The sequence below is a fragment of the Hypanus sabinus genome, chromosome 11 (assembly GCF_030144855.1).
Source record: "Hypanus sabinus isolate sHypSab1 chromosome 11, sHypSab1.hap1, whole genome shotgun sequence".
Taxonomy (NCBI): domain Eukaryota; kingdom Metazoa; phylum Chordata; class Chondrichthyes; order Myliobatiformes; family Dasyatidae; genus Hypanus; species Hypanus sabinus.
This window is the reverse complement of record NC_082716.1, coordinates 4,511,808-4,524,544: the sequence shown is the minus strand read 5'-3', so window position 1 is coordinate 4,524,544 and position 12,737 is coordinate 4,511,808. Positions and strand designations below refer to the sequence as shown.

The following is a 12,737-nucleotide window of genomic DNA, read 5'->3' as shown; positions in this document are numbered from 1 at the left end:
CTAGACTCCTCCACTATGGGAAACATTGTCTCCATGATCACTCCATAAGGCCATATGACATCGGAGCAAAATTAGGCCATTCAGCCTGCTCTGTCATTCCATCATGGCTGATCCCGATTCCCACTCAATCCCATACACCATATCCTTTGATGCCCTGACCGATCAGGAAATGTTCAACTTCTGCCTTAAATATACCCATGGACTTGGCTTCCACTGCAGTCTGTGGCAGAGCATTCCACAGATTCATTACTCCCTGGCTAAAAAGAAATCCCTTCTTACCACTGTTCTAAAGAGTCACTCCTCAATTCTGAGGATGTGCCTCTAGTTCCGGATACTCCCACCATAGGAAACATCCTCTCCACATCAACCCTATCTAGTCCTTTCAACATTCGGTAGGTTTCAATGAGATCCCCGCACGTTCTTCTAAATTTCAGTGAGTACAGGCCCAAAATTGCCAAATGTGCCTCATGTGTTAACCCCTTCATTCCTGGAATCATCCTTGTGAACCACCTCTGGACTCTCTCCAATGACAACACACCCTTTCTGAGATCTGGGGTCTGAAACTGTTGATAATACTCCAGTGTGGCCTGACTAGTGTCTTATAAAGGCTCAGCATTATCTCCTTGCTTTTATGTTCTATTCCCCTTGAAATAAATGGCAACATTGCTCTTGCCTTTTCTTACCACAGACTCACCCTGTAAATTAATCTTCTGGGGGTCTTGCACGAGGAATCCTAAGTCCCTCTGTACCTCTGATATTTGAACCTTTTCTCCATTTAGATAGTAGTCCACACTGTTCCTTTTACCAAAATGCACTGTCATACATTTCCCAACACTGTATTCTATCTGCCACATTTTTCCCATTCTTCCAATTTGTCTCAGTCCTGCTGCAATCCCATTGCTTCCTCAGCACTACCTACCCCTCCACCTATTTTTGTATCTTCGCAAACTTTGCCACAAAGCCATGAATTCCATTAATCTAAATCACTGACAAACAATGTGAAAAATAGTGGTCCCAATACTGACCCCTGAGGAACACCACTAGCCAACTGGAAAAGGCCCCCTTTATTCCCACTCGCTGCCCCCTGCCTGTAAGCCATTCCTCTCTCTATGCCAGTATCTTTCCTGTAATGCCATAGTATTGTATCCTGTTAAGCAGCCTTTTCAAGCATCTTCTGAAAATCCAAGTAAATGACATCCACTGCCTTTCCTTTGTCTCACTCTGCTTGTTACCTCCTCAAAGAACTCTAACAGATTTGTCAGACAAGATTTCCCTTTACACAAACCATGCTGACTTTGACTTATTTTATCATTAGTCTCCAAGTATGCTGAAACCTCATCCTGAATAATAGACTCCAACACTTTCCCAACCACTGAGGTCAGGCTAACTGGACTATCATTTCTGTTCTTTTGCCTCCTCCCTTCTTAAAGAGTGGGGTGACATTTGCAATTTTCCAGTCCTCTGAAACCATGCCAGGATCAAGTAATTCTTGAAAGATCACGAATAATGCATCCGTTATTTCTTCAACAAACTCTCTAAGAAATCAGGGATGTTGTCCATCTGGTCCAGGTGACTTACCCATCTTAGGACCTTTCAGTTTACTGAACACTTTTTCCTCACCCCGGCTCCCTGATAGTCATGGACCTCTGGCACACTGCTAGTGTCTTCCACAGTGAAGACACATGACAAGTAACCATTAAATTCATCTGCCATTTTTTTGTCCCCCATTACTACTGACCAGTGTCATTTTCCAGTGGTCCAATATCAACTCTCACCTCCTTTTTACTCTTTATATACTGTATCTGAAAAAAACTTTTTGGTATCTTGCTTTATATTAATGGTTAATCTGCCCTCATATTTCATCTTTTCCCTTTTAGCTTTTTTAGTTGCCTTTTGTTGGATTTTAAAAGCTTCCCACTCATCCAACTTTCCACTCACTTTTGCTGTCTGTAAGTGCCCTTTCCTTGGCTTTTATGTAGTCCTTAACTTCCTTTGTCAGCCACAGTTGGCTATGCCTGCCACATGAGAACTTCTTCTGTGGGACATATCTATCCTACGCTTTGTGACCTATTCCCAGGAACTTCAGCCATCTCATCTCTGCTGTCATCCCCGCCAGACTCTATCTTGGTCTTTCAATATTTGCTAGGATTCCGTGAGATCCAAACAAGCTGGTACAGAAACAGCACTGCAGAGTGCAGAAGGAAGCGGGTTGTCAAAAAACCAATGCATCACTGGCACTAGCCTTCCCTTCTTTTATCTTATTGTGAATTTTTTTGTTGTACAGTAGACCTGGAGTTAACAACTATTTTGTTCTCCTTAGCTCTTGTGTACTGGAAATGACTGAACAATCTTGAGCTCTCATTTCCTGGTTTCTGCTCTACACAACTTCCAGTGCAGAGCTCAGTAAATGGGTCTCCATGGTGCTGTGATGACACTCATGAGTCTAAACAAATTTCTTTTAAATACAGACATTGAAAACTCAAAAGACTCTGCAGACACTAGAAGTCCAGAATAAAACACCCAAACTGCTGGGTGTTTTACCAAACTACTGTAGTGGTTAGTGTAATGTTTTACGTAGACAGTGACTGGGGTTCAAATCCCACCATTGTCTGTAAGGAGTTTGTATGTTCTCCCAGTGACCCTGTGGGTTTCCACCCGCATTCCAAAGACATATGGATTAACAGGTTAATGGGTGCAATTGCGCAGAGAGGACTCATTGGACTAGGAGGGCCTGTTCTCTAAATACATACAAACATTTGTAAATAAACACAACAGGTCAGGCAGCACCTACAGAAAGGAATATATAGTCGGTGTTTCAGGCCAAGACCCTTCAGCAGGACAGAGACCAGGTTCAAGATGGGACATCAGGTTCAATAACAGCTTCTTCAACTCTTCAGTTCTTGGACCAGCTGGCAAAACTCTATTCATTACCTCAGCATAGTAACACTATGAGCACTTTGATCACTCTATTCAAATGAATATTTAAAAAAAGTCTGATTATATTACTTTAAGAACTGTGTACAATTTATGTAATGCGTGATTCTCTGTGCCTGTGATGCTGCTGCAACTAAGTTCTTCATCCAGTCCTGACGAAGGGTCTCGGGCAGAAACGTTGACTTTTTATTCCTCTCCATAATTGCTGATTTCCTCCAGCATTTTATATATTTTTTATTATTTACTTAGCAATACCGCGTGGGACAGGCCCTTCGAGCTATGCCAGCCAGCAACTCCCAATTTAACCGTAACCTAATCACAGGACAATTTACAATGACCAATTCATCTACCTGGTAGGTCTTTGGGCCATGGGAGGAAACTGGAGCATCCGAGGAAAACCCACACATTCCACAGGGATGATGCATAAACTCCTTCCAGAGGGCGCTAGGATTGAACTCTGAACTCCAGCATCCTGAACTGTAATAGCGTTGTGCTAACCACTATGCTACTGTGGTACCCACGCAATCATCTTGAGCGTGTTGACTGATAAATTGTTTGTGGACTGCCTGGTTCCAGCCCCACCACCAGCTGTACAAAACATGCACAGTAACATTCGTGGGTGTTGATCATCAATATTTAATACATAATAATAAGCTGCAACCAATAGCAAGCAATCGGTTTGATTTGATTCCTTCCATTAGCCAAGCATCGCAGTCTCTCTACAGTCACTATGTGTATTGTACCAATCTGCCCACCATAATTACACATTTATATAAATAATGTTTGCAATGGAAGGAAAATGGATGTAATGCAGACAAACGGGATTAGTGTAGATGATATAAAAAGGGTCATTATGGACATTGTGGCCCGAAAGGCCTCTTCCTGTGCTGTAAGCCCCTGACTCCATGAGCCTTAATAACCAAATAACTATATTTAACACAGACATTACTGAATGTAGCCAGTACATATATTTCAAAATAAAAACAATATCAAAGTCGTCGTGAAATGATTAGCACCTTATTAACAAAAGCACGTTTCTTCTTCTTAAGCCTATCACCCCCACTGGGGCATTGGCCACCGAGAGCAGCTTGCCAGAGTCCTCTGTCCTAGGTCAGTCTTTCAATTCATTCCCAGGTACAGACCACCTTTGAAGTGAAGATCCTTCCTCTCCCGGGGATGAGGCCTTTGGAATTCTGTAGCTCTGGGCTTTTATGTTAAGGGGTTTCCAACACCACGCCCAACCCTCCTCCTTTTGTAGCCAGGCTTGGGATCCATGCACGTCGGGCTTCCAGAAGCAGTGAGACAGGAATGAACCTGTCTAATTCCTTCTGCTCCACACAATCACCTATGTGGCTGGGGAGGTTTGAGTGGGGGGAAAGGGGAACACTTTGGGATTTTCACTGTGCGATCACCACCTAGGTCTTGATGCCGAATTTCAGCCGCAGTTCACTTGCCCAACGAGTGGGGCCCCTGCTAGTGGAGGCTCAGTGTAACAGTTGGAAGAGAGTGGCCCTAGTGCGCCCCCAGTTGTCTTCAACCCAGGAGTTCCTGGTGCCTGCTGTCCACCTGTCTAATGATGTTCTCGCTGGCTGGGGCAAGGAGGAGCAGGAGCTGAGTAGAATGAGGATCAGTGGTGGAAAGGGTGAGCAGCTTCAAGTCCTTGGGGTCAACCTCTCTGACGATCTATCTGTGGCCCACCATATTGATGAAATCAAGGAGAAGGCATCTAATTGGCTATTAACAGTTTGAGGACATTTGGATGCCACCCAAGACTCTAGCAAATTTCTACGGATGACTGGTTGTATCAACGTCTGGTATGGAGTTTGTAAGCAGAGGATTGAAATCTCAGCCAATTCCATCACAGGCACAACCCTCCCCACAATCAAGGCTGGCCTCAAACAACAATGTCTCAAGAAGTTGGCATGCATTTTTAAGGACCCCCATCACCCAGGGCATGCCCTCTTCTCATTGTTAGTTTCAAGGAGGAGGTACAGGAGCCTGAAGATCCACACTCAACGTTTCAGAAACTGCTTCTTCCTCTCATGAACTGATGAACACTACCTCACTATTTTGCTCTTTTGCACTGTTTATTCTTACATTAGTATTGTAATTCATATTGATTTTTATTTATTACTCTGTGCCACTGCCGCAAAGCAGCAAATTTTGTGTCAGTGACAATAAACCTGATTCTGATTCTGAGCTTGGTGGAATGGAGAATCCAATAAGGGGTGAAGACCAGTACGTCCTCCACAGGAGACTTTGAGATCTGAAATGCAGTTCATATGTTGTTCTCTTGCCTTTTGACACCAATGGATCCCATCAAATATATAGGAACAGAATTAAGCCATTCAGCCCATCGAGTCTGCTCTGCCACACAGACGCAGCTCCATTTCCCTGCCAATTCCCTTTCACCCTTAACCTCCTTACTGAGTGTGAAGAAAATGGAGGGATATGAACATTGTGTAGGCAGAAGAGAATAGTTTAGCTGGCCATTTAATTACTAATTTAATTGCTTCAGCACAGCATTGTGGGCTGAAGGGCCTGTTCCTGCGCTGTACTGTTCTGTACATGTACATATTTTGATAACACATATACTTTGAACTTTGAATGTTCTGGGCTCTTCCTGTGCATATGATAGGTTAATGGACCATTGAAGATCAGAGATGGATAATGGAATTGATGAGAATATTTTACAGAAAGTATTAGTGGGAGGGATGGGATTGGACAGACTTGATGAGCCAAGTGGTTCCCTTTCATGTGGTTAGGAAATGCTTGCTGCCACATTTCCCACTGATCTGCACCATTCAATGTTCCAAGAACCAAGCAATCTCTATTCTAGATGTAACCAATGACTTGGTCTCCACTGCTGCCTGCAGCGATGAATTTTACCCTCTGGCTTTTCCATCTTCACACCAAACAGTCATGTAATGCAGGACACCCAGATCGATGGGCTGTGCCCTGGGATGTACACTGATCACCAACTGAGAGAAAGATCCTAGTGAGGGACACTTGCCCATTGGTTGATTAGGAAATGGATGCTACAGCATTCCCCCAGGTGGTGGGCAGGAGACATTCCAGGACAGTCACCCATCGGAATACCAGACGGAAACTGCTTGGGTTGGACTGTTCAAGAAGTAATGAATCTACATGGTGTTCCTGCACCCTGGTTCCTGCCAAAAGTCAATGGGAAAGGGGCAGGGGGTGAGACGCACTCAACGTAAGGCAAACAGAAACTCAGCGACCTGTGCCATTTCAGTCTGTGACTCACAGAAGTGGCAGCGCTCTGGAGGTGGTGGGCTCTTGCAGAAGTGTTATGTGAAGAGAAGAGGTTCTAGGATGGCTCCCACCCCCCCACCCACCAGTGGTGGTCACAGTTGTCATTGTGAAACCATTGTTGTGAGCATTTATGGACCAACGCCCTTCTGTTTGTTTGCAGTGAGCATACAGATGCAACATCACGATCCAGGTATTCCTAGGAGTCCCCACTGCCTTTAGTCTGGGGGAAGAATTGGCAAGGAGCACAAACACACTGTTTCCTGGCTTGCATTTAAAGTTGCTAGCAACGACGGGCTTCCTGGGCCATCGATGCAGTATTCCTGAGATTTTAGTAAAAGGACCGTGACTTTTCTTAAAGAAGGAAAGTGTTCTGGCATTTTTCACAGTCATCAGAGGTAATTCCTTCAAAACTTTTTGCTAATTTTCTTGCAGAGTTCTTTGTGAGGGCCCTCAGCTATTGGCCTCTTACAGAAAGCAGACAGGGCCAATTTCTACACGGTACTGCTTTTTCATCTTCAGGACAGGGAGATGCTGAATTTCAACGATGGGGAGCTGGCTCACAGCTTGACTGTGGAATACAAACTGTGTCCGCTGCCATTTTCCATCCTGAATCTGCCGTCAAAGAAAAACAATCACTTTATTGCCCAGTCCCTTGCTCCTACATGCACTCAGAGGCCACTATAGGTACACTGTTCATTAATGCAACTATCTAATCAGCCAATCATGTGGCAGCAACTTAATGTATAAAAGCATGCAGACATGGTCAAAAGGTTCATTTGTTGTTCAGACCAAACATCAGAATGGGGAAGAAATGTGATCTAAGTGACTTTGACCGTGGAATGATAGTTGGTGTCAGATGGGGTGGTTTGAGTATCTCAGAAACTGCTGATCTCCTGGGGTTTTCACACACAACAGTCTCTAGAGTTTATAGAGAATGGTGCAAAAAACAAAAAAAAAATTCAGTGTGCGGCTGTTCTGTGAGGTGAAAGTGCCTTGTTAACGAGAGAGGTCAGAGGAGAATAGTCAGACTGGTTCAAGCTGACCGTAAGGCTTAAATAACCATGTGTTACAACAATGATGTGCAGCACAGCATTCTGAACACATCATGAAGCTTGAAGCAGATGGGCTACAGTGGCAGAATATCATGAACATACTCCCACTGACCACATCATTAGATACATCCTGTGGACAATAGGTAGTGGACAGCCAGCAGCTTCTTCCCAGGGTGGAAGTGGCTAATACAAGGGGGCATAATTTTAAGGTGATTAGAGAAAAATATAGGGGAGATATCAGAGGCAGGATTTTTACACAGAGAGGGATGGTTTTGCGAAACACCCTGCCAGTGGTGGTGGTAAAGGTAGATACATTAGGGGCATTTAATAGACTCTTAGATAGGCAAATGGATGGTAGAACAATGGAGGCTATGTGGGAGGGAAGGGTTGGATTGATCTTGGAGTAGGCTAAAGGGCCGAAGGGTCTATACTGAGCTGTAATGTTCTATGTGTTATTATGGCAAATGTTGCTTCAATCAGCTTTGTTAACGGCTCCAACCTTGGGGATGGAATTGCAAAGTGTGATTATATATGTGCATGTGAGTGCAGGTGTGTGGGTTTGTATGCATGAGTGAGTGTGTGTGTGGGCTGAAGGACTTGTTCCTGTGCTGTAGTGTTCTATTATTTAGAGAACTCAATCATGTTGCCTGAGCTGGTTGTTAATTACAGAAATTTTGGAATTTACCTTACATCCGTCCCTTGTAACCTTGGGCTGAAACGGTGCCCCTGCTTTAAACATCTGTCCGTTCCATCCCCTGAACTGCATGGAACTGGCGTAGGGATCCTTGCTGGAGATGTTCTTCCAGACCGGGTGGTTGAGGCAATGGATCGTGATGGTCTGTACAGCTTCTGAGCTCAGCAAGTGCAGAAAATTCATTTGCACCATCCCAACCCCAAAATCCAACTGCAAAACACCATGAAATGCCAGAGTACAGTGAATGAAATTCAAAGCTGGTTTAATTAATCAATTAATTAGCTTATTTAGAGATATGGGACGGAATAGACCTTTCTGGCTCAGTAACCACCTATTTAACACTAGTCTAATCACAGGACAATTTACAATGATCAATTAACCTATGAACTGGTCCACCTTTGCACTGTGGGAGGAAACTGGAAACCGACATGCGCACAGGTAGGAACATACAAACTTGCTTACAGAGGACCTGGAATTGAACTCCGAACTCTGATGCCTTGAGCTGTAATAGTGTTGCCATAACCGCTACACTACTATGGCACCCCAGAAGAATAGGGATGCTGCAGTACTTCTTAACAGAAGTGCTGGTTGAGAATGGCTCACCAGAAATTTTCCTGAGAGCAGATGGGTCGATTGACGGTGAGGGCTAATATAATGGAGATTATATTCATAAAGCCAGAGCCCACCCACTCCGGATATTTTCTCCACCCGCCCCAGACATTCTCTCTTTTCTCCCCTCTCCCATCGTGGCTGGATATGAAACTCGTGACCACAAGAAACTGCAGAGAGTTGTGGTAGAGCTCAGCACGTCACAGAAGCCAGCCTCCTCTCCAGGGACTCTGTCTGCCTCAGCAAAGCAGCCAGCATAATCAAAAACCATTCTGACTTCTCCCCTCTCCTGCACATACCACCACCCTAATGGGGCTGTATTACAGACCACCCAGCAGCCCAAGGGATTTAGTGAAACAAATTTGGAGAGAGATCACAGACTGTTGCAAGAAACATAAGGTTGTGATAGTAGGTGATTTTAACTTTCCTCAATTTGACTAGGAATCCCGCACTGTAAAAGGACTAGATGGGACAGAGTTTGTCAAACGTGTTGAGGAAGGTTTCCTTCATCAGAATGTAGAAGTCCCATTGACAGAGCATGCAATACCGGATCTGCTATTTGGGAATGAGACAGGGCAGGTGACAAAAGTTTGTGTAGGGGAAACTTTGCATCCAGTGATCACAATGCTATTCACTTCAAAGTAAACATGCAAAAAGATAGGTCTAGTCTGTGAGTTAAGATTCTAAATTGGAGAAAGGCCGGTTTTGATGGTATCAGAATTGATCTGGCAAGTGTGGATTGGGACAGGCTGTTTTCTGGCATTGTGTACTTGGTAAGTGGGAGGCCTTCAAAAATGAACCTTTGAGAGTACAAAGCTTGTATGTGCCTGTAAGATAATAAGTAAAGTATCAGTAAAGATAATAAGCAAAGTAAAGTAAATAAAGGTAATAAGCGTAGGGAACCTTGGTTTTCAGGAGATATTGAGGTTCTGGTTAAGAGAAGAAAAGGAGGTGCATAGCAGGTATAGGCAGGTAGGAACAAGGGATTCTACCAATACGTTAGGATCAAAATGATTGCAAGGAGCAAAACTGGTCCTCTAGAAGACCAGAATGGTAATCCATGTGTGGAGCCAAACAGACGCGGGAGATCTTAAATATATTCTTTGCATATTTACTCAGGAGATGGACACAGAGTCTATAGAAGTGAGACAAAGCAGAATCAATTTTATAGACCCTGTGCAGTTTACAGAGGAGGAGGTGTTTGCTATCCTGAGGCAAGTCAGCGTGGATAAATCCCCAGGGTCTGACAAAGATGTTCCCTTGGACCTACAGGAGGCAAGTGCAGAGATTGCCAGGGCCCTAACAGAGATATTTAAATCACCCTTAACAACAGGAGAGGTACAAGAAGAATGGAGATTAGCCAATGTTGTTACGCTATTTAAAAAAGGATTTAAACATAAATTATAGGCGGGTGAGTCTGACCTCAGTTGTGGGAAAGTTATTAGAAGGTATTCTAAGGGACTAGATATATAAGTATTTGGATAGGCATGGACTGACCAAGGAGACTCAGCGTGGCTTCACTGCGTGGTAGGTCATGTCTAATTAATCTTCTAGAGTTTTTCGAGGAAGTTAGCAGGAAGTTGATTAAGGCAAGGCAGTGTATATCGTCCACATGGACTACAAGGCATTTGACAAGGACCAGCATGGGAGTTCCGTCAAGAAGGTTCAGCCTCTTGGCATTCAGGATGAGGTAGAAAAATTGGATTAGACATTGGCTTTGTGGGAGAAGCCATGGAGAGATAGTGCAAGGCACATATAGCACATATAAAACAGCAGTATGTCACACAAAGAAAACCACACTCATCACATGTATATTGAAACATACAGTGAAAAGCGTGGTTTGCATTAACAATCAACACACCCAAAGATGTGCTGGGGGCAGCCCACAAGTGTCACCACACATTCTGACACCAGTATAACAGAACAACACAGAATTGACCTCACAATCTGTCTCATTATGGCCCTGAAAGCGTATACTACCAGGTTCAAGCACAGCTTCTATCCTGCAATTACAAACTTGTTGATTGGTCCCCTAGCATGATAAAATGGAGTTTGGATCTCACAGTTTACCCTGTTGTGATCTTGTACCTTATTGTCTACCTGCACTGCACTTTCCCAAAGAGGAAGAGGTATTCTAAAGGAAAGATGACACAACAGTGGAATATGAAAGTAAGCTAGCTGACAATATTAAAGAAAGTTTCTTCAGTTACATAAAATGTAAAAGAGAGCTTGAGTGGATATTGGACTGCTGGAAAATGATGCTGGAGAGGTAGTAATGGGGGGGGGGGCAAGGAAATGGTGGATGAACTCAATAAGTATTTTGCCTCAGTCTCACAGTGGAAGGCACTAGCAGATTGGTGGAAGTTCCAGGAGTCAGGGGTCATGAAGTGGCTGAAGTTACCATAACCAGAGAGAAGGTTCCTGGAAAACTGAAAAGTCTGGGGGTAGATAAGTCACCTGGACCAGATGGTGTATACCCTAGGGTTCTGAAAGAAGTGGCTGAAGAGATTGTGGAGGCACTAGTAATGATCTTTCAAAAATCACTTGATTGTGGAATGGTTCCGGAAGACTGGAAAGTTCGCTGGGAGAAGAATGTCCCCAGCAGCCTCCCCTCAAACCTGAAGTCTCTTTGTTACCTCCGATTTACTGACTGGCTGTAAACAGGTTTGTCCGCCTGCGCTGAAATTGCAGAACACTTCGATGGAATCTGACGGGCAGCCCAGGTTGGGATCGATCCAATACTTGTCTGCCGGGATTGAAAAGAATCTATGTCAGCAAATCACAAATGCGAGAGATTTTGAAGATATAACCATATAAACCATATAACAATTACAGCACGGAAACAGGCCATCTCGGCCCTTCAAGTCCGTGCCAAACGCTTACTCTCACCTAATCCCACCGACCTGCACTCAGCCCATAACCCCATAACCCTCCATTTCTTTCCTGGCCATATACCTATCCAATTTTGTTATGGGCAGCACTGAATCATGGCTGAACGGAGGTTATAGCCGGGAGCATAATGTCCAAAGATCCACATTGTATCGAAAGGATGAGCACCAAAGCAGAAGGGGTGGCTTTGCTCTGTTGGTAAGAAATACAATCAAATCATTAGAAAGAGGTGACATAGGGTCGGGAGGTGTTGAATTGTAGTTGATAGAGCTAAGGAACTCCATGGGTAAAAATACCCTGATGCGAGTTACATGCAGGACCTCAAACAGTAGTAAGGATGTGGTCTACAAATTACAATGGGAGACAGAAAATGCATGCCAAATAGGCAATGTTACAACAGACATGGGGGATTTTGGAAAAATCAGGTTGGTGCTGTATCCCGAGAGGGGGAGTTTCTAGAATGCCTATGAGATAACTTTTTAGAGCAGCTCATGGTTGAGCTCACCAGGGGATCAACTATTCTTGTTGTACAATGAAGCAGATGTGATTAGAGAGCTTAAGGTAAAAGAACCCTAGGGGCTAATGATCATAATGTGATCGAATTCAACCTGAAGTTTGAAAAGGAGAAGCTAAAGTCAGATGTATGACTATTAACAGTGAAGTAAAGAGAATTACAGAAGCACGACAGAGGAGCTGGCCAAAATTGATTGGAAAAGAACACAGGCAGGGCAGACGGCAGAGCAGCAATGGTTGGAATTTCTGGAAGCAATTTGGAAGGCATAGGATACATACAACCCAAAGAGGAAGAGGTATTCTTTAGGCAGGGCGTCACAACCATGGCTAACAAGACAAGTCATAGCCAATGTAAAAGCCAAAGCAAGGGCATATAATATAGTAAAAATAAGTGGGAAGTTAGAGGATTGGGAAGTTTTTGAAAACCAACAGAAGGTATCTGTAAAAGATATTAAGAAGGTAATGATGGAATATGGAAGTCAGTTAGCCAATAATACTAAAGAGGATACCAGAAGTTTCTTCAGATACGTGAAGTATAAAAGAGAAGTGAGAGTGGATATCAGACCGCTGGAAAACAATGTTGGAGAGGTAGTAATGGGGGACAAGGAAACGACAAATGAACTGAGTAAGTATTTTGCATTGGTCTTCTCTGTGGAAGACACCAGCAGTATGCTGGAAGTTCGAGAGTGTCAGGGGTCAGAAGTGAGTGAAATTGCCATTACCAGGGAGAAGGTTCTTCGGAAACTGGAAGGTCTGAAGGTAGATAAGTC

General features: G+C 43.9%; 1 protein-coding gene across 1 annotated transcript in view; it reads right to left on the bottom strand.

The window, feature by feature from the left end:
* Nucleotides 1-3,550: 3,550 nt before the first annotated feature.
* LOC132401662 (collagen alpha-1(XXIV) chain) overlaps nt 3,551-12,737 on the bottom strand; it is a 511,504-nt gene continuing 502,317 nt past the window's right edge. Inside the window, exons 58-60 of the mRNA XM_059983704.1 lie at nt 11,202-11,311; nt 7,948-8,166; nt 3,551-6,822 (exon numbers count right to left, since the gene is read on the bottom strand). Of these exons, the coding sequence (XP_059839687.1) occupies nt 6,676-6,822; nt 7,948-8,166; nt 11,202-11,311 (476 nt within the window). The 3' untranslated portion in view covers nt 3,551-6,675. The remainder of the gene's footprint in view (nt 6,823-7,947; nt 8,167-11,201; nt 11,312-12,737) is intronic.